General features: G+C 40.5%; 1 protein-coding gene across 1 annotated transcript; it reads left to right on the top strand.

The window, feature by feature from the left end:
* The first annotated feature begins 1,247 nt into the window (after positions 1 to 1,247).
* LOC108346575 (uncharacterized) lies at positions 1,248 to 16,166 on the top strand. The gene is made up of 7 exons (XM_052869959.1): positions 1,248 to 2,723; positions 2,853 to 2,908; positions 7,189 to 7,670; positions 8,137 to 11,025; positions 11,992 to 12,547; positions 12,722 to 14,910; positions 14,965 to 16,166. The coding sequence occupies exons 1-7, from the start codon at positions 1,248 to 1,250 to the stop codon at positions 16,164 to 16,166; spliced, it is 8,850 nt and encodes a 2,949-aa protein (XP_052725919.1).
* The last annotated feature ends 6,593 nt before the right edge of the window (positions 16,167 to 22,759 follow it).

The following is a 22,759-nucleotide window of genomic DNA, read 5'->3' as shown; positions in this document are numbered from 1 at the left end:
ATTTAAATATCATTTTAAAGGTATGAGTACTCGTGCGACCGTTCGCGTCGGCCTAGTACTCATTACCTTTTTTTTCTCGAAAATATAAAAAAACATAAAATCCTCAAAAATTAAAAACATCTGGTTTCAAACAACAAACAGTCTTTCAACCTAGAACTACGTAACCCTGATTTCTCATTTTGAATGAGAATACGTAGGAGCAAGGTCAATCCTTGTCGGGCCCACAAAACTAAAAAATATATTTTGTTTATTTAGAATTTTATTTTAAGGGATAGTTAAGCATTTTGAAAACCACATTATATTCGCGTATTTAGTTAAAGGTACTGCCTTATGGGCAGGCGTTGTAGGGTGCTAATACCTTCCTTACACGTAACCGACTCCCGAACCCAGAATCTGGTTTTCGCGGAACGTGTCTTATCATTTTATTGTTTTTTCGTAGTTTTCCAGAATAAACTATGGTGGCGACTCCAAAATCTCTTTTCAAAACCCGTTTCTTTTTGGATCGTCGTCCCGTCGCGATTCCGGTTGCGACAGATGGCGACTCCACTGGGGACTGTTAGAGAGTCGAGCCATTTAATTAAATGCGCGAATTCGATGTGGTTTTGCTTATGTGTTTTTCTTTCCCTTTTCTCTATTATTTGGAATAACTGCAATAATTTTTGAATATTGAACCCTAGGGTAAACAATATGTTTATATCTGCCTGGGAATTTTTTCGGTTGTTTTGCAGGTGAGGGTTTGGGTGTGCATAATTTTCTCCCTTCACACACACACTTCTAGCATATCATGAGTGGGGCCCTATACCCGGGTCTGAGCGTAGCTTAGAATTAGAGGAGTTGTGTAGCGGTGTCACTCTGGGATGTACTTCCTGTTTGGCTATCGTGAGAACTCCAGCTAGAGTCTGTTCTCTTCATATGTGTTTCCACACCTAGTTGATTACTCGACTGTTGTGGAGATGCTATGAAGGGGGCCATAGCTTTAGTGACCTTTGACCTTTAGGTTCAGGGAATCATCCTTGTAAGATTGCATATACTTGACCTTGAACTCTAAGCAGTGAACCTTTGGTAGGGCACGATGGGAGGAATATGTACTTCTGTAACCCTCACGCTGTTCATTTTTTTTATGACATTACATTTCATACCATGCATGTGCTTTGTTTCGTCATTTTATCGTGCATCATATTCATACATCATTTAGTAACATGTTAATTTTAAAGGAAATCACAGGTACCTACTTGACTTCATACGAGATGGATGTTAACACAAGATCCGATGCTACACGACACACCAACTCTTCCGATTTAAGAAAGAAGTATAGTCTAAGGACCCATGTTGGAAATTTGACCGGGCTAATAAACTTGGGCAAGAGGCTTAAAACTATGAAGAGGGAAACCTTTCAGAGAAGATATGGAAATTTGTTGAATTTAATGGAGGTTGAAGTACAAATACCCGCTATCACAGCCTTGGCACAATATTATGATTCTCCGTTTCGATGTTTCACATTTCAAGACTTTCAGTTGGCGCCAACCATAGAGGAGTTCGAGCATATCTTGGGTTTGCCATTGGAAGGCACCACTCCCTATCAACATTTAGAGCATCATGCCTCTATACCCACCATTGCTGCCATTATGAAATTACATCCCAAGGAGCTTGAAGACAGGATGATGATGAGGAATCAAGTGCATGGGTTATCACAGGGATATCTAGAGCAATATTTACATCATCTGGCTGATAAAGAGGATTGGGAAACTTTCATGGATGTATTAGCCCTCACCATATATGGAATTGTCTTGTTTCCCAAAATAGAAGAATTCGTGGATTACACTGCGATAGATGTCTTCGTGGCGAATAAAACCAGATCAGAAAATCCTGTAACAGCAGTTCTTGCGGATGTTTATGGGACCTTGAGTTTTTGCCATGAGAGAAAGGGTAAGAAGATTCTTTGTTGCTTACCGGCGTTGTATACATGGATGACAACTCGCGTGTTTAAGGAGATGGTCGATGTCAAGAGGCTATCGGAGACTTTGTCACACCAAGGGCTTAAAGGTAAAGGAGGAAACGATTGGGCCCGATTCCTTGCTGGCTTGAGCGAAAGAAGTATAAAATGGCGCCTTCCTTGGCTCAGAAATAAACTGGCTATCCAGCATTGTGGTAGTTTTCCTAATGTGCCTCTCATAGGTGCCCGGTACTGTATAAATTACAACCCTCTTTTGGTGCAAAGACAATTTGGGCATCCCATGAAAGGGGCACCTTCATCAGATTACCTTGCTACCCTACTCATTTATTACGAAGATGGGCATTTCATCGAACTGTTGAGAAAAATTAAAAGCGCCTGGGAAAATGTTGTTCGAGCAGAGAAGGACTTGAGGGATGGAGTAGTGGATAGCAGGGTTAGTTATCACACCTGGATTCTGGAGAGAGTGAAAGTAGTCAAGCTGCCTTTCAAGTCAATCAAGGATCAATCAGCTAGTGAAGGACCATCCCAAGCTCCAGAAAGTGAAGAGGTGCAACAACTAAAAACTGAGATGGAGAAATTGAAAATTAGGAATGCTAGGTTGGAAAACGAATTACAAAGGGCGCGTAATGATCTTGTGGATATGAAAAATGATAATGAAGAAAAGTCGCGGGCTTATGAAAATCTTGTCAAAAGCCAGAAGGCTGAGAGGGATTACACATTTCGAGTGAAACAGGATCTAGCTGCCGCGAGTAAGGAATTATCCATGAGGGTAAATGTAAGACCCTTGTAAACTCAAAATTTTACCAAGTTGTAAAAATTTCAAGTTGTAGTGTAAAATAGAATGCTGTCAAAATTTGACATGGTTTACTATTTTATGTATAACTTTTTTTACAATTAGTATTTTGGGTTGATTCGTTTTCCATTGGAAAGTAGACTCAAAGAGCTTCGATTCGGGTACTCATACGCCTAATTCCGACTTCGGGAAGGGGTTCAACCGAACTGTCAAAGTTGTGACAGATGTGCTGTTTGAGTTTTTCTTTGCTGGAATAATCGATTAACAGCTGTAGTTAATCGATTATTACAGAGAAATTTCGTGTTTTAGCCTCTGGACTCGTGTTAATCGATTAGCTACGTCAGTTATGGAAACATAACAGCCTGGAACACGTTTTTTTTGAGCGTGCAAGGTTGGGGAATCTTCCCACAAACCATTCTTTCCGGATTTTGGGGCTGGAAAATGGATTAGGATGGCCAGATGTTGGTCTTTTATTGCTAAATTACAATATCTTGGGTCCTTGCTTGTCTTGGAGCCATTTCTTTAAATCCAAATCAGATTTGGAAATTTGGGGAGAGTGGAGAGCTTTTTGGTGTGAGGAGAACAAAACTCTAAGTGTGCAGAGGTGTTGGAGCTTGCTTGGTCTACCAAGGAAAGGAGGAGTTACTCTCTTGGAAGAAGAAGTTAAGATCTTCAAAAGGTAAGGGGAGCTAATCTATGTATTTTACTTTGTGGAAAATTTGTATGAATTGGATGAAATGTTTTAAGCATATGGAGATGATGTTAGATTGATCCTTGATCTTTGGTTTTCTGTTTGAATCTATGGACTTGTTATTATCAATATGATAAGGTGAGATAATTAAATGATGGATTGAGAATTCTGAATATGAAAGAAGCTTGAAGGTAAAGTTGTAAGGGAAGTTAGATTTAATCTATGAATTCTGCATAAGTTGGATGATGAAATAATTGTGTAAAGTGATGAATATATGTGAATTGGATGATGGAAATTCGTTCTAGCATGTTGGTATATGCGTAAATGAAGTTTTGATGGATTTGGGTGTGAATTAGGGTGGTAAACAAGGAAGTTTTAACTCACTTTTCATGGAATACGAAAATTGTGTGTTTTGCTTAGTTAATGAATTTTTGGTTGGATGAATTGATGGAAGTATGAGATGATTATTGGAATTGTGTATGTTGGATCTGTGTTGACATGAAAATTCGGTGGTAGTGCTGTTAGAAAGGAAATCAAGTGTCTTTATGGTCAATTTGGGCTATTTTAGAGGAAGTGAGGTAGGGATTTTGAGTAAATAAGATCTGCAGTGTTCCTGGACTGTTTGGGGAGTCTAGACAAGTCTATTGTGACTTGTTAGAAACATAAAAGTGGTCTAAAACATGTTCCAAGTAGTAGAATCAAATTTGGGTCCCTAAGTTGTTGAAGTTAGTGTTTTGGAGCTGAAAGTGAACTTTAATCACTTAAAAATGGTAGTAGAAATGCTTAGAATCATTTGGACAAGTTTAATTAAGTCTAAAACGAGAATTAAGAGTCTAAGAAGTTGAGAAAAGTGGTTAGAAATGGTCAAGGGAGGTTCTGCTACCATTCTGCAGAATTCTGCAGAATTCTGCATGATGCGAAAACTGACCGTTCGTCCATTTCGGATTTGGACGATCGGTCATGCCATGTGCTGAGTGGAGTTCGATCAAATGTTGGTTTGGTTAACGTTCGTTCTTGGTAGTAGCGTTCGGTCATAATCATGCTTTGGCTTAGGCATTTAGCGTTCGTCCTTGTCTGGAGAGCGTTCGGTTTTAGGGGATGATATTAATAGCGTTCGGTCATTGGTTTAAATAACGATCACTCAAGTTATGGTTTAGTAACGATCGCTCAGGTGTTGGTTAGTAGCGTTCGTTCATTCGCTGGTTTAGTAGTGTTCGGTCAGTTGATGGTTTAATTAGTGTTCGGTCTTCATAAGGTTTGATCGTGGAGCGCTCGTTCAATCAGTGTTGAATTCAATATGGTGTTCTGTTTTGAGCGTTCGGCCTAGTGTTTGATCTCACAGTGTTCGTCCATGAAGCGCTAGCATTAACAGCGTTCGTCCCAATAGTGCTCGACTAAGAGTAACAACGCTCGTCCCAATAGTGCCGACTAAGAGTAACAGCGTTCGTCCAAACGGTGTCCGTCCAATGGTTTATGACGTTCGTCCAAATAGTTAACTCGCACCTGCACCTTGCAGAATTTGTTTTCGATAGTTTTGGGGGTTCCAGATGTCCGTTTTGGATGTTCTCTAGGTCGTTTTGGGGGTTTTTGACCCTTCCGGAACTGTTGGTGATGGTTTCAAAGCTGTTTGAGTTACCTAAATATGGGTATTAAAAGGATATAAAGAAAATGTGTTATGTGTACATTGTTTTGAGTTGTTAGATATATCTATTTGATATGGAAATGTTGTGTGATCGGTTTGACATTGCATATTGATATGAGAATGATGTTTGGATGGTTAAGTACTGTTGAAATCATGGTTGTATATGATTTGATTATGAGTTTCATGTTAAATGAAGAATTGAGGTTATTAATGATATGGTATTGTGATAATCTCACTTATGCATTTGAATATAGGTTTAATCATTCACTAAGTCCCTATTTTCGCATGGAATCTCAATTTCGTCCCTTTCTTTCTAAAAATATCAATTGGGTCCCAATTTTATGAAAATTGCAACAAATCGATCCTTGCCGTTAAATAGTGTCAAACGGCGTTAAAAAAATTGATGAGTGAATGCTGAGATGACGAACGAGCGCTCGTCCAGCAGCGAACGAGCGCTCGTCCAACAGCGAACGAGCGCTCGTCTAGCAACGAACGAGCGCTCGTCCAGCAGCGAACGAACGCTCGTCGACCACCGAACGAACGGTCGTCTAGTGTGGAACGAACGGTTGTCCAACAGTAAGAGGTCGACGAGCGTCCGTTCTCTGGTGGACGAGCGTTCGTTCGCTGCTGGACGAGCGCTCGTTCGCTGCTGGACGAGCGCTCGTTCGCTGCTGGACGAGCGCTCGTTCGCTGCTGGACGAGCGCTCGTTCGCTGCTGGACGAGCGCTCGTTCGCTGCTGGACGAGCGCTCGTTCGCTGCTGGACGAGCGCTCGTTCGCTGCTGGACGAGCGCTCGTTCGCTGCTGGACGAGCGCTCGTTCGTCATCTCAGCATTCACTCATCAATTTTTTTAACGCCGTTTGGCCAAATTAACGGAAAGGATCGATTTGTTGCAATTTTCATAAAATTGGGACCCAATTGATATTTTCAGAAAGAAAGGGACGAAATTGAGATTCCATGCGAAAATAGGGACTTAGTGAATGATTAAACCTTGAATATATTGAATATATGTTAAGTTCATGGTTGGCGAATATGTGATGATGATATGATATGGGCGTTATGGTATGGTTGGATTGGTATTGTAAGGATTATTGTATATGGGTATTTTGGTCAGATGATGTTATTAAACGAGTGGTGGATAGTAAGCGTTGTGCGTGTTGTCCCGGGGAATCTCTTTAGGTGAGTGATGGGGGGTATACTTGCACTTGTCCGGGGAAGCTCTTGTTCAGAGTGATGGAGGGTGACATTGTGTACTTGCCCGGGGAATCTCCCTATAGAGTGATGGGAAGCAGCACTACACATTGGGGTAATGTGTAACCGCTCGGGGAATCTCTTACATTTATGTAAGAGTGATGGGGGTGACGTGGGGTACTAGTCCGGTGAAGCTCGAGATAATTAAATTGGCGTTGTGCTTGCGGGCCCGGGGAATCTCTTTAGGCGAGTGATGAGGGGTATACTTGCACTTGTCCGGGGAAGCTCTTGATTAGAGTGATGGAGGGTGACTTGTGTACTTGCTCAGGGAATCTCCCTATAGAGTGATGGGAAGCAGCACTACACATTAGGGTAATGTGTAACGGCCCGGGGAAGCTCTGAAAAGAGTGATGGGAGTGACGCTAGTACATATTGGTGTATGTATTTTGATTGATCTGTAATAGTGGTGTATGCATTTTAAATTGATATTTTGATACATATTGGTATATGCATACGGTTAGAGCATAATTCGTACTTGGGTATATAGTTTGATCTGGTTAAGGTGTGGATGATAGCATGTTATTATGAGTATGTTTATGATGTATAAGAATTGTATTTTTGTTAGCTCACCCTTGCTTGTTTGTGCATGTGAATGCGATGATCGTATAATGTGTGATGTTATACGGGAGCAGATGTTATTACAGATGTGATGGCTGATGCTTCTGAACATGCATAAAGGATGAAAGAGAGATGGGATAGATGACTTGGGAATGTATTTTAATATTTTATTCGATCCTGACTATTTGAACATTTTATTTTCGGAATAATCGGTTTGTAATAAATAACGTACTATTTTTCCGTTGACGTTGAATATTAAAATTTGAATTTTTACTTACGTGTTTTACGAAAAAAATTAGTCGACGTAACACCAAATTTCGGGGTGTTACAGTAAATGAGAAGAAGGTGGCTTTAGAAGAGGGAAAGGAGTGGAAGCACCTCTACGAAGAAGCCAAAAGAGATAAACGAGAAGCCCTGAAGAGATTAAGAGAAGCGCAGATTCAGATAGAAAAAGCGGGGCATGAGATGAAAGAGATGGCCATGTCGTTTGAGGCGGATATGAATAGGGAGCGTTGGAAGCTAACAGAAGCAGAGGAAGAGCATCGAACTCTGATAAAACAAATGGAGGAATATATCGAGGAACAGGAGGAGCAATGGAGGTCGATAGAATTTGAAGAAAGGCATCAGGCCTTGATAAAGCGAATGGAAGAGCACATCGCCGAGCAAGAAATGGCTGTAAAGCACTGGAAGGAAAGATTCTCTCAGTTGGCTGCTTTGGCAAACAGGGCAATTGAAGACATCCCCAGGATGGTGTCGAATGCTGAAGCAAGCACTCATTTTTGTAACTCACCAGCGGAAATAGAATTGTTTATTAATCATTGTAAATGGTTGGTGGGAGAGATGAAATCTTTCATTGCCCGGGCGCGGGATTGATGTACATCAGAATCGTGTGTTTTGTTCCTTAGACGATGTAATGGATCAAATTTTCTTTAAATGAAAGATAGGGGATGTTTGGTATCGGCTTGTGTTAATTTTCCATCAGTATTGTCATTATTATCCTGTGATTTCCATTTATCACTAGCATGCATCATGTTTTCTTTTTGCATTTTTCATCCTTATCTAATTTAATTTAATAAAAATAATCAGCAGTACAAGTGAGAGAACAACGACAAGTTTTCCAAGACATCCGTACAGGACCAGAGCTAACTCAAAGGTCATGGAAGATTGGGAGCAGTCACACGAATCTATTAAGGCTGATGTCAGCCAGTTAAAGGATCAGATGGCTTAGATTTTGGCGGCTCTCGAAGCCCTGAAGACTACGGGAGGGGTGACCCCTGCGCAAGTTGAGGGAAGTGCTCAATATTACCCTCCGTTGTTCAATGCTGGGAGCCAATCTGTTTCATTCCCAATGTATGGATTGCCTCCAGGTTACACCCCACCTGTGGGAGAATACACAGAGGGGGAGCAGACTTCATTCTCTTTCCCTACCACTGCTAACGTACCGCTAATCAGTACTCAAGGGCCTGTTGTAATGTCTGCACCTATGGTAAATGAAGGGATGCATGCAAGCATGACTGATGGAATACGAGTAACCCCGGTGCCACCTGTGATTACCGGAGAGGGCTTTTCTACAAGGGCTGCGCCATATACTTTGTTTCAGGGGGTAACTAGTAATGTTGATGGGGCAAAGGATAAACTGGAGAGCCTAGAGGCAAGATTGAGGGCTGTTGAGGGGTATGAAAGTTATGGATTTGGGGATGTTTCTAGATTGAGCTTGGTTCCTGGCGTCAAAATACCACATAAGTTCAAAGCGCCAGATTTTGAGAAGTATAAGGGAAATACATGCCCAAAGAGCCATCTAACCATGTTTTGCAGAAAGATGGCTGCATATGCTTATGACGAGCAGCTGCTCATCCATGTTTTTCAAGATAGTTTGGCTGGAGTGGCGTTAAACTGGTATACCCATTTGGAGCCGACTCGAATTCGTTGTTGGGCGGACTTGGCTGATGCTTTTGTGAAGCAGTATATATACAATACACATGTTGCGCCAGATCGTTTACAGCTGCAAAACATGTCGAAGAAAGACAACAAAAGTTTTAAGGAGTATGCTCAGCGGTGGAGGGAATTGGCTGCACAAGTTGAGCCACCTTTGTATGATAGAGAAATGGTGGCAATGTTTGTAAATACGCTCCAACCACCATTTTATGAACATATGGTGGGAAATGTATCTTCAAATTTTGCCGATATCATCGTGATAGGTGAGCGGATAGAGATCGGGTTGAAAAATGGGAAGATTGCATATGGCTCGTCGGTGGTTGCAAATTCCAAAAAACCCAATTTCAACTCAGGGAAAAGAAAAGAGGGAGATGTGCATGCAACATCTGCAACCCCCGTGTGGAGAGGTCAGGCTCCCACTCATAACTATCGACCATACTGGGATCAACATCCACATGCAGCTAACGCGTCATTTGGTCATCAAATTAGGCCTCAACAACAACCAGGGTACTATCAACCACAATACATTCCGACGAATGATTGGAGGGGAGGGGCAAACGTAGGTTCCAATATGAATGTGGGTCCAAATACTTATCCAAGAAGGAACCAAGAAAGAAATTATGTTAACTTTACCCCAATTCCTACAACTTATACAGAATTATTGCCTCATCTTATCAAACAAGGGCTAGTTGTCGTTTGTCCCCTGAAGCCTTTGCAGCCTCCGTACCCAAGAGGTTATGATGCAGATGCAAAGTGTAGTTATCATGGAGGGGCTGCTGGTCATTCCACTGAGAGGTGTCTGGCTTTCAAGCATAAAGTGCAGACTCTAATTGATTCTGGGTGGTTAAAGTTCCAAGAGGATAAGCCTAATGTCGAGGCTAATCCTTTATCTGGGCATGGAAGTGCTTCGACGAATGCTGTCGAAGTGAAAGAACATGAGCTGGTGAGAAATGTGAAAGAAGTCAGGAGCTCTAGGAGGTTTATTTTGGAGGCGTTGCTGAAAGTGGGTATCTTGAAGGGTGATTATGATGAGAGTATGGCATGCGCGCTCCACCCAGAGGCTGAGCACTCTATTGAGGAGTGTGTTGAGTTTGAAGAAATTATGCAAGACCTGCTAGATCATGGCCTGATGCAGGTATGCTACAAGAATGAGGAGGGAGATGTATTTGCACAAACTGGTGATGAATCCGACATGATTTTACCAAAACCATTGGTGATTCATTTCACTAAGACTACCTCTATCCCACCAACTCAAGGAAGGTCGCCTGTGGTTATCCATGTACCAGCCCCTTTTCCTTACAAGAACGAAAAAGCCGTCCCATGGAGGTATGGGACGCATGCGTCAGGCGAAACGCAAAGCGTTAACCCTGTCGTCAAAAACATATCAGGGATAGGGGGAATGACTAGGAGTGGTCGAATTTTCACATCACCAGAGTTGGCACGAGAAAGGGTTAATGATAAGGAAGCAACGATGGCCGCGAAGGCAAAAGAATTCTTAAAGGGGAAGGGTGCACAGACAGAGGAGATCCCCGACAAGGAAGAGAGGAGAGAAGTTTCTGAAGAGGAGGCTTGTGAATTTTTAAAATTCATACAACAAAGTGAGTATAAGGTGGTGGAACAGTTAAACCATATGTCTGCTCGTATATCCTTGTTAGACTTGCTCATGCATTCGGCATCACACAGAAAGTTGCTAATGAAGATACTCAGTGAGGCTCACGTGGAGCAAGGTATTTCGTTGAATAAATTCGAGGGTATTGTTGGCAATATTGTTGCTAATAATTATCTCACATTTACGGATGAAGAGATACCAGCTGAGGGAAGAGGGCATAACAAGGCTCTTCACGTCTCGGTGAAATGCCTGGATCATGTTATTGCGCGTGTTTTAGTGGACAATGGGTCCTCTTTGAATGTTATGCCGAAAGCAACCTTGGAAAAGCTACCTTGCGAAGGAATGCATATGAGACCGAGTTCAATGATTGTGAGGGCGTTTGATGGTAGCAAACGAGAGGTGATGGGAGAGGTGGATTTACCAATGCAAGTTGGCCCTTGTGTCTTTCAAATAACGTTCCAGGTTATGGATATCCTGCCAGCTTATAGTTGTCTGTTGGGGCGCCCATGGATTCATTCGGCTGGAGTTGTGCCTTCTACACTACACCAGAAGTTGAAGTATGTGATGGGAGATAAGCTGGTGATAGTATCAGGTGTTACCAATAAGGAGTATTGGTAAATCTTGAAGAAATTTGTTTTGATGATGCTACAAGAAGTTTTAGTTGAAGAAGATATTAGAATTAGTTAAAAGCAATTTGTAGAAATTAAATGTAGTAGGAAATTCTTGTAAACCTTGTAAACTTGCATTTTTAACTGCAATAATCGATTATGGAATGGCAATAATCGATTATCACAAAGTCATACAGGAATAATCGATTATCTCTTCATATAATCGATTATCACATTTTGAAAACCCTGTAACGGACTTGAATAATCGATTATCACTTACAATAATCGATTATTCATGGCAGTTGGGAGCTGACCTTTGGCATTCAGTGTACTTGGCTATATATTTTGATTTGGAGAAATCAGAATAAAATGTTGTTGAACAGAAGCTCTTGCAGAATACTGTTTGTCAGAGGAAGTTCTCAGAAGCTATAGTTCAAGTTCCCTTGCTTGGTCTCGTGAACAGGAGAGGCTCGTGTGTCGTGTGTCGATAGTCGGAGCAAGCTCTCTTCGAGTTAGCAAGGTGCTTTGCCTGGTCTCGTGAATAGGAGAAGCTCGCGTTTCGTTTGTCGATAGTCGGAGCGGTTCTCTTCGAGTTGGCAGAGTGTTCTTCTTCCGGTTCGTTCGTCGAAGGAAGGTTTATTTATCTGCTTTATTCACTATTTGTTGTAATCTGTGAAACCATTTTTAGTGAAAAAGGTTAATCACTATTTATAGTGATTAACGACTGGACGTAGAATCTTTTGATTCGAACCAGGATAAAAATTATGTGTTGATCTTCTTATTCCCTACACTCATTTTATTGTACGTACATCAACTGTTTGATAAATTTTCTCTAAGAAAATTGTTTTTCTAAAACGGACCATTAAACTTGATTTGTGACCGTAACACGCTTTCTAAGCATTTTATTCCGCTGCGCGACTCTATAACGGTACCGATTGTTCCAACATCAGGAGAAGAGGATCTTCTTGTGAGTGGGCCATCATCCACACGCTACATTGAGGCAGCTGAAGAAGCTCTCGAGACAGCCTTCCAATCGTTGGAGATTGTGGGAAATGCTTGTGTGGAACCGTTTTCAGTAAATCCTCGTCTATCATGTGCTTCTATTATGATGGCCAAGATTATGATAAAAGAGGGCTATGTATATGGGGAAGGTTTGGGCAAATATCGGCAAGGGCGAGCATTCCCTCTTGAAATCGTTGAAAACAAGAACAGATATGGCTTAGGGTACAAACCTACCAAGGAAGACCGGAAAAGGATGATTGAAGAAAGAAAAGAGCGCAGTCTGGCCCGTGTAGAAAGACGAGGGCCCAGAGAGAGCAAAATTCACATTGTTGACATCAAGGAAAGCTTCCGCAGTGTTGGGTGGATCAATGCTGACCAGATAGCAGCTGTGGAGGATGAAGAAGGGCCTCAAAGTTTGAGCTTTGTGTGGGCTTGCTCCCTTGATACTCAACTCAACAATTGGGAAACACTTGATTTACCTGTGATGCTTAATGTGAACAAAATGTAATAGTTTTAATTAAGCTTATAGTTTCGATTGGGGCTTTAGAACTAAAGTTTTGCGGATAGACTTTTTTCTTTTCACTCAGCGTGACAATAAAGTTGCATTTCATCATCATTTGGCATTTTTCTTTGTTTATCTTATTTATTTATACTTTTTCATAAATTTAAATGATGCAGATGTGACAATGATTGTTTTGAAAATAACGATGTCAATGTTCCTAATTTTGAGCACCCTATCAATAATACGGAAGATGATTTCGAAGATAATGTGGAACCCTCTCCGGAATTGTTGAGATCAGTGGAACAAGAATCTAAGGAGATAAAACCCCATCAGGAGGAGATTGAAATACTCAACTTGGGAGAGAAGGATGAGATAAAGGAGGTGAAAATCGGTACTAGTATGCAAACGGAAGTGAGGGAAAGATTGCGTGTCCTGTTGAAGGAGTTTAAAGATGTGTTCGCGTGGTCTTACAATGACATGCCGGGTCTAGATACCAATATTGTGCAGCATAAGCTCGCACTCAAGCCGGAATGCCCTCCAGTTAAGCAAAAACTGAGAAGAATGAAGCCGGAAATGTCCCTAAAAATTAAAGAAGAAGTCCAAAAGCAATTTGACGCAGGATTTTTGGCTGTGGCAAGATACCCACAATGGGTAGCGAATGTTGTACCAGTGCCTAAGAAGGATGGGAAGGTTCGAATGTGTGTTGACTATCGTGATTTGAATCGTGCAAGTCCGAAAGATAATTTCCCGTTACCACACATCGATACTCTGGTTGATAATACGGCCAAATTTTCGTTGTTTTCGTTCATGGACGGATTCTCAGGATATAATCAAATTAAAATGGCACCGGAAGATATGGAGAAAACGACCTTTATCACGTTATGGGGAACATTCTGTTATAAGGTGATGTCTTTCGGACTCAAAAATGCTGGAGCAACATACCAAAGGGCAATGGTGACACTTTTTCATGATATGATGCATAAGGAAATTGAAGTTTATGTGGATGACATGATTGCAAAGTCGGAATCAGAAGAGGAGCATATTTTCAATCTAAGGAAATTATTTGAGAGACTGAGAAAGTACAAACTCAGGTTAAATCCTACCAAATGCACGTTTGGAGTAAAGTCTGGAAAATTGTTGGGCTTTATTGTCAGCCAAAGAGGGATAGAAGTTGATCCTGACAAAGTAAGAGCGATAACGGAAATGCCTGCGCCCAGAACAGAAAAGGAGGTTCGAGGTTTTTTGGGAAGATTGAACTACATTGCTAGGTTCATCTCCCAATTAACTGCTACTTGTGAACCAATGTTCAAGTTACTACGGAAAAATCAGGCCGTAGTCTGGAATGAAGATTGTCAAGTTGCTTTTGAAAAGGTCAAACAATACCTGCAAGACCCTCCTGTATTGCGTCCACCTATGCCAGGAAGACCGCTCATTTTGTATTTGACCGTATTGGACAATTCAATGGGTTGTGTATTGGGTCAGCATGATGAAGACGGAAAAAGAAAGCATGCTATATATTACTTGAGCAAGAGATTCACAGATTGCGAACAACGATATTCGTCGTTAGAGCGAACTTGTTGTGCACTGGCATGGGCTGCTCATCGTTTAAGGCAATACATGTTGAGTCACTCTACTTGGTTGATATCTAAAATGGATCCTATCAAGTATATTTTCGAGAAGCCCGCTCTCACTAGAAGGATAGCTCGATGGCAGATGCTACTATCGGAGTACGACATTGTATATGTTACTCAGAAATCTATCAAGGGTAGCGCTTTAGCGGAATATTTAGCCCATCAGCCCATTAATGATTATCAGCCAATGCAACCTGAATTTCCTGATGAAGATATCATGGCTTTATTTGCTGAGAACAAAGAGGACAAAAATGAAAAAGCTTGGACGGTATTATTCGATGGGGCCTCGAATGTAATGGGGCATGGAATAGGGGCAGTGCTTATCTCTCCTAAGAATCAATACATTCCAATGACGGCAAGGTTGTGTTTTAATTGCACGAATAATATCGCAGAATATGAAGCCTGTGCTTTGGGTATCCGAGCAGCAATAGAGTCTAAAGCAAAAATTCTGGATGTATATGGAGATTCAGCTTTGGTCATCCATCAATTGAAGGGAGAATGGGAGACTAGGGATACAAAATTAATTCCATACCAAGCTTACATCAGGGGATTAATTGAGTATTTCGATTCTATCACTTTTAATCATATACCGCGAGAAGATAATCAATTAGCAGACGCGTTGGCTACTTTGTCATTGATGTTTGAAGTTGATCAGGATGCAGAATTGCCAATGATTGAAATGAAGAGTCATGCGGAGCCAGCGTATTGTCATTTCATCGAGGAGGAGGTAGATGGTAAACCTTGGTACTTTGATATCAAGCATTATCTTAAGACTCGAGAATATCCAGAGAAGGCATCCGAAAACGATAAAAGGGCGCTAAGGAGGTTGGTTGGCAGCTTCATTTTGAGTGGGGATATTTTATATAAGAGGAATCATGACATGGTTCTCCTTAGATGTGTAGATGCAAAAGAAGCCGAACTGATACTAAAAGAAGTGCACGAGGGTACATTTGGCACGCACATGAATGGGCATTCAATGGCTAGGAAGATACTGAGAGCAGGGTATTTTTGGTTGACTATGGAAAATGATTGCTGTACACATGTGAGAAAGTGTGAGAAATGCCAGGTGTACGCAAATAATATCAATATGCCACCCACGACCTTGAACGTGTTGTCTGCACCGTGGCCCTTTTCGATGTGGGGAATAGATGTCATCGGAGCTATAGAGCCAAAGGCGTCAAATGGACACCGTTTCATATTAGTCGCAATCGACTACTTCACCAAGTGGGTTGAGGCTGCTTCTTATGCTAATGTGACTAGAAAGGTGGTGACCAAGTTCATTAAAAAGGAGTTGATTTGCAGATACGGGCTCCCTAACAGGATCATCACCGATAATGCCACTAACTTGAATAACCAGATGATGACGGAGTTATGTGAGGAGTTCAAAATTCATCATCTTAATTCTTCTCCTTATCGCCCAAAGATGAATGGGGCAGTGGAGGCTGCTAACAAAAATATCAAGAAGATTGTGCAGAAGATGGTGATCACATATAAGGATTGGCATGAAATGCTTCCTTTTGCTTTACATGGTTATCGCACTTCGGTACGAACATCGACTGGGGCAACGCCTTTCTCGCTTGTATATGGAATGGAGGCAGTACTTCCGTTTGAAGTGGAAATTCCGTCCTTACGAGTTTTAATGGAAACCCAATTAGAAGAGGCGGAATGGGTTCAAGCTCGTTTCGACCAGCTCAATCTCATCGACGAAAAAAGATTAACAGTAGTATGTCATGGAAAATTGTACCAAAGAAGAATGAAGAAGGCATTTGACAAAAAGGTACACCCAAGAGAATTTCATGAAGGTGAGCTGGTGTTGAAGAAGATTCTACCCATACAAAAGGATCATAGAGGCAAATGGACTCCAAATTATGAAGGGCCATTTGTAGTGAAGAAAGCATTTTCTGGTGGGGCACTAATTCTCACAAGAATGGACGGAGAGGAGTTACCATTGCCAGTTAATTCTGATGCAGTAAAAAAGTTTTACGCATGATGATTCCGTGATAGTGGTTGCTATTAAGGGGATGTTGATATTATCGTTAAAGATTATTGTACTCTGTGTTTTTTTTAATAAATGAAGTTCGCGTAGTTCATTCATATTTTGGTTGTTTGCATTCCATCTGAAATATTGCATGTCACGCTGAGCTGTTAAGTAGTCAAAGGAAAATGAAAATGAAAATAAATAAGCGCTTGTTGATAAAAGCATCACAGGTATATCAGGTTGGTGAGCTTGGTCCTGGAGGATGTCGAAAAAGGAAAACGAAAAAAAGAAGGTCACATGTTGAGTTTGTTGTTAATAAAGTTGTCAAGGACATAGTATTTTCGAAAAAGGAGTTTTGAAAAAATATCGTTGGTGAGCCTTTTCCTGATTCAAGGTTTTGGGTGTAACCGGTGTTCTTTTCTTGATAAAGCATCTGCATTCACATTACTTGAACCCTAATTTTTTCGTTTCCCACAAGACGAAGGATTTCGCCATATGCCTAATATTGGGGCAGTTTTCATCATGTTACATATCACCGATAATCCGTTGATTAGGGAGATATTAAAAAAAAACAAAAAAAAAAAGGAAAAATGAAGTTGATGTGTCAAGCACTACATAGTTTAGTTTCAGGGTTAAATTCAAGAGAAAGTCAGACAAACAAGATTCGGAGTGACGTGTGGCCGTTTTTCGTTATCCAATCGTCAAAAAACAGTTCATCCAATTGCACCCCTTTTGAGCCAAAATGCATAATTGTTTTCATCACCCTAGACAAGAATCATTAACAGGTCGACGTCAATTTAAAAGGGTACATCATAAGCATCCAAAGATGAGAAAAAATGAATGAAAAGGAAAGTATCATAAAGGATCACAACAGGGGCAACGATAAGAATGATCCAAAAGGGAAAGAAAGAAAAAACAACAATAAATATGCCTGAAGTTCAAATCCCTAAAGACAGTTGACGGGACACCTTGCAAATGATTCTTGTCTAAAGACTTTAACCGTCAAACAATTATTTGGGCCTTCATTATCCTTTCTTTCAAAACCCTTTGACCTTTAACCACGGTACAAGCCCATAAAAGTCCACGCTGACTGAAGACTGTTGATCCTAATCTTTCTCACGAATTTAACTTTGAAACAAAATGATGTGGTGAACGACACAATTCAGTGTTATTTTCAAAAAAAAAAAAAAAAAAAAAAAAAAAAGAGGTCTCCCTGTCAATCGAAGATCATCCAATTTGGGGGGAATCCTTTATACTCAAATCTTTTCACTTTTCCATTGTGCAAAATTGGGGCAGTATGGGAGCACAATATGTTAATATCACTTTTCCCCAAATGAGGGGCACACATACGTTAATTTTTGCTCACAGAAAATCATTATTCATTTGTTTTTCATAGCCATTCTTCCACATCATACAGGGTTCAAGTTAATTTGGATTGCAAAAAGCGATAAAAAGAATTTTAACTCAGGGTTACACTTTCTTCCTGCTCATTAAAGGGTTCTATACCAATCAACGTTGTTTTAAGGAATGCGTTTTGAACATACATTGTGTTTGATGACAATATTAACAATGGATTCCAAGCATGGAATTTTAAAAAAATAAATAAATAAATAAATAAAAAATAATAAAAAAAAAAATGATGAAAAGCGAGAGTAAAAGAAAAGACCAAAATGAAGGTCTCATGTGTCCATGCATCCATGCATCATCATGAGATAACATCATCTTAGAGGAAGCGAGGAGAATTGTTTGCAAAATCTTCATGTTTTACTTGGCATTTATCAACTTTTCAAAGTTACAAATCATGGTTTTAGTTTTCTGTTATCGACCCTCTGCATGGCAATGGTCAGATTTAAATTTCTGTTCTGTGAGTTTGGCCCTCTGCGAGGCAATGGTCAAATCCAGGTTTTAATTTTCTGTTATCGACCCTCTGCATGGCAATGGTCGGATTTAAATTTCTGTTCTGTGAGTTTGGCCCTCTGCGAGGCAATGGTCAAATCCAGGTTTTAATTTTTTGTTATCGACCCTCTGCATGGCAATGGTCGGATTTAAATTTTTGTTTTGTGAGTTTGGCCCTCTGCGAGGCACTGGTCAAATCCAGGTTTTAATTTTCTGTTATCGACCCTCTGCATGGCAATGGTCGGGTTTAAATTTCTGTTCTGTGAGTTTGGCCCTCTGCGAGGCAATGGTCAAGTCCAGGTTTTAATTTTCTGTTATCGACCCTCTGCATGGCAATGGTCGGATTTAAATTTCTGTTCTGTGAGTTTGGCCCTCTGCGAGGCAATGGTCAAATCCAGGTTTTAATTTTCTGTTATCGACCCTCTGCATGGCAATGGTCGGATTTAAATTTCTGTTCTGTGAGTTTGGCCCTCTGCGAGGCAATGGTCAAATCCAGGTTTTAATTTTCTGTTATCGACCCTCTGCATGGCAATGGTCGGATTTAGATTTCTGTTCTGTGAGTTTGGCCCTCTGCGAGGCAATGGTCAAATCCAGGTGTTAGTTTTCTGTTATCGGCCCTCTGCATGGCAATGGTCGGATTTAAATTTTTGTTCTGTGAGTTTGGCCCTCTGCGAGGCAATGGTCAAATCCAGGTTTTAGTTTTTTGTTACTGATACTTTAATTGACATTGGTCATTTGGCATCGTGACTTGAATTATTTTGTTCGTTTTCTTTCATGATTGAAACCCGGACAAAATTAGTGTCTTTATCTTTACTTAGCTTTACTTAAATAATACGAAAAGATTAAATTTTCATATTATTTAGTAATATCTAAGTAAAGAGGGGCAGCTTTCAACACTCAATTTTGTCTGGGTTGTAAAAAATGTGTTTTTATTGGTTTTTTTATTATTTTTCTTTATTTCACCTTCTTGTTTTATTCTATTTTTATGTATTCAGATTTTTGCTTTTAATTCAATTTCTTTTTTTTTTCTTATCCGCAATTTGTTTTAATAGAGTTAATTAATCAAAATAATTAAAAAATTGAAAAATAAAATTAAAACTGAAAATAAAAAAAAAATAAAATAAAATTGAAAAAAAAAATAGAAAACGTGGAAAAGGGCGTGTATGGAAGGCGTGTCTGAGGGGAGGGGACAAGGTGGTTAAGGAGAATTTTTCCAAGATTTTTGGAAAAAGGGGGACCAGGTAGTTAGAAGGGGATTTTGCCAAGATTTTGGGGAGCAGAATTTTGTTGGATCAGAGAGAGAAAAAAAGGAAAAAGGGTGCACACGAGAAACCATCATCTGGGATCATCACCCAGAATCATCATCGGCACTGGCACCGGCAAGAGGAGGTCACCGGATACACAGCTAGCAGTAGCAGCAGCCATAGCAGCAGGTAGGTCTTTTGTTCACCTGTATGTTCAAATTCATCATGTATGCTTACTGCATAAGCTCCATGCACCCCTGTCTCGCCAGCCCATGCACCATTGTCACAGAATCATCTATCCCACTCATGCTCATATGCACACTACACACTCATCGTTTCCAATACCAAATGGACAAGATTCAACCAACATTAAACCCATCAGTAAACATTAAAAAATTAGGGGAGGCAGAGAGGGAAAAATGGTGTTGTAGGGGGGCATTAGGCCTTCGAGAAAATCCTCGAATGGGGAGGAAGAGGGTGGCTGATTGTTTCGTGGTTGGCGGTTTGGAAGTAGTAGTCTGCTGTGTGGTGGTGGCAGTGGCGTCGCTTAGGTCGTCCTGGTAGGTGATGGTGACCGTGTGGGTGGCCGAGGAGGTGGACGAGTATAGGCACGGGGGGGGAACATTATCGTGACAGTGGTCGTGTTCGTCGTGGAGGTTTTAGCAATGGTGAAGTTGATGTTGATGGATGATGATAGCACGAGCGGATCGGAGATGAAGACGGAGGAAAACCATCCCTGAGAATCTCTGGTTTTCGAAGAGAGAGAAGTGGAGACGGTGGTGTCTTGGCTGACGGTGGTTCTGGTGGTGCGAGGGGTAGCCGGAGAGGCCAAGGCGCGTTTTGTTTGAGGTGACGGTGGCCGGCTATGGCAGAGGTGGTGATCAGTTGTGGTGCTGAACAAGAGACCTTGAATCTCTGGAGAAGGTGCGAACTGGCGTGAAGGAGTGGGAATGAGGATGAATCTCTGAACCCCTAGGAAATTCTAGGTTAGAAAGCATTGGACTGGGCCAGGCCCAGAAATGACCGTACGTTCGGGAGCCTTGGGCCTCTTTTGGAACGCTCGTTATATAGCGTCCGTTCGTCATCTCCCCAACACGAACGCTCGTTATCAAAATGAACGAGCGCTCGTTAACCTTAAGCCTTTACGTCCGTTCGCCATTCAATAACGAACGTTCGTCCTTAAGCTTCCATTTTTGACTGTTCGTTCGTCGTTTCAAACAACGAGCGTTCGTCCTTAAGCTTCCATATCTCAACGTCCGTTCGTCATGTCAGTAACGAACGTTCGTTCTTAAGCTTCCATTGTTGAACGTTCGTTCGTCATTTCAATAACGAGCGTTCGTCACTCAGCCTCAATTTCTCAACGTCCGTTCGTCATCTCTTCAACGAGCGTTTATTATTCAGCCTTCGTTCCCAACGTCCGTCCGTTATATCTCTCGACGAACGCTCGTCATTCAGCTCACATTTCTAAACGTCCGTCCGTTATATCCCCCAACGGACGTTCGTCCTCTCCCCAACGAACGCTCGCTATCCTTAATATTATCCCCCAACGGACGTTCGTCATCTCCCCAACGAACGCTCGCTATCCTTAATATTGTCCCCAACGTCCATTCAGTCTCTCCAATTTCTTTTGTTTATTTATTTTTCTTTATTGTCTTATTTTATTTTGTTCTATTTATTTATTTTAGACATTTACTTATCCTAAAATATATATTTAATAATACAATATTGATAGTTTAAATAAAAAGAATTTACAAGAAAAGCTTTAAAGGTTTAAAGCGCACGTGTGACCGCTCGCGTCGTCCTTGTGCTAAAAACCTTTTCTTCTTTTCTTAAATAAAATTTCAAAAATACGTTTTAAAGGTTTAAGCACATGTGTGACCGCTCGCGTCGTCCTTGTGCTAAAAACCTCTTCTTCTTCCTTAAATAAATTTACAAGAAAAGTTTTAAAGGTTTAAGCGCACGTGTGACCGCTCGCATCGTCCTTGTGCTAAAAACTTTTCTTCTTTTCTTAAATAAAATTTCAAAAATATGTTTTAAAGGTTTAAACACACGTGTGACCGCTCGCGTCCTCCTTGTGTTAAAAACCTTTTCTTCTTTTCTTAAATAAAATTTCAAAAATATGTTTTAAAGGTTTAAACACACGTGTGACCGCTCGCGTCCTCCTTGTGTTAAAAACCTTTTCTTCTTTTCTTAAATAAAATTTCAAAAATACGTTTTGAAGGTTAAGCACACGTGTGACCGCTCGCGTCGTCCTTGTGCTAAAAACCTTTTCTTCTTTTCTTAAATAAAATTTCCAAAAATATGTTTTAAAGGTTGAACACTCGTGTGATCGCTCGCATCGTCCTAGTGTTCAATACCTTTCTCTCTTATTTACGTAATATTAAACGAGGGTATGAGTGCTCGTGCGATCGTCCGCATCAGCCTAGCACTCAATACTCTCAAGTCTTCCTAAATAAGTAGATAACGGTATGAGTGCTCGTGTGATTGTTCGCATCGTCCTAGTGCTTAATATCGTTATCTATCTTTTTAAAAAATAATAATAATTAAAAATATTTAAATATCATTTTAAAGGTATGAGTACTCGTGCGACCGTTCGCGTCGGCCTAGTACTCATTACCTTCTTTTTTCTCGAAAATATAAAAAAACATAAAATCCTCAAAAATTAAAAACATCTGGTTTCAAACAACAAACAGTCTTTCAACCTAGAACTACGTAACCCTGATTTCTCATTTTGAATGAGAATACGTAGGAGCAAGGTCAATCCTTGTCGGGCCCACAAAACTAAAAAATATATTTTGTTTATTTAGAATTTTATTTTAAGGGATAGTTAAGCATTTTGAAAACCACATTATATTCGCGTATTTAGTTAAAGGTACTGTCTTATGGGCAGGCGTTGTAGGGTGCTAATACCTTCCTTACACGTAACCGACTCCCGAACCCAGAATCTGGTTTTCGCGGACCGTGTCTTATCATTTTATGGTTTTTTCGTAGTTTTCCAGAATAAACTATGGTGGCGACTCCAAAATCTCTTTTCAGAACCCGTTTCTTTTTGGATCGTCGTCCCGTCGCGATTCCGGTTGCGACAATTTGGTTATAAATGAAACACGTTTTCCATGATGGGTACCTTATGTAATTAAATAAATGAAGTCGTAATCGCCTACATAAAATTATTTTCTAGAAGATAAAAAATCAATATGATACCAACAATGTTTCAAAGTCTGTTATTTTTTCTTTCGACATTCTGTTTTTCAGTATGAAACAAGATGAAAATCCAAAAAGAAACTCTTATTGTCAATCTTCATCTTCTATGAATTTAATTGTTAAATAAGAAAGGGTATAACAATAACAGGGAATGCAAACCATATATTCATCACATCGATATTTTTTTTTACTTCAAAAAAAAGTGTTACACTGAGTTGCAGATTTAGTTACTTGACATATGTCGACATAACATAAACTCAATAT

This window comes from Vigna angularis, chromosome 10, assembly GCF_016808095.1.
Source record: "Vigna angularis cultivar LongXiaoDou No.4 chromosome 10, ASM1680809v1, whole genome shotgun sequence".
NCBI classification, from domain to species: Eukaryota; Viridiplantae; Streptophyta; class Magnoliopsida; order Fabales; family Fabaceae; genus Vigna; species Vigna angularis.
The sequence above is the reverse complement of the archived record's forward strand: the minus strand, read 5'-3'. Positions and strand labels throughout refer to the sequence as shown.

Excerpts from the sequence above, each read along its gene's own strand:
- LOC108346575 (XM_052869959.1), top strand. The coding sequence starts at position 1,248 with ATGGATGTTAACACAAGATCCGATGCTACACGACACACCAACTCTTCC. Across the intron at positions 2,909-7,188 it reads CTCAAAGAGCTTCGATTCGG|TCGACGTAACACCAAATTTC; the intron begins GTACTCATACGC and ends GAAAAAAATTAG. Across the intron at positions 12,548-12,721 it reads ATGCTTAATGTGAACAAAAT|ATGTGACAATGATTGTTTTG; the intron begins GTAATAGTTTTA and ends TAAATGATGCAG.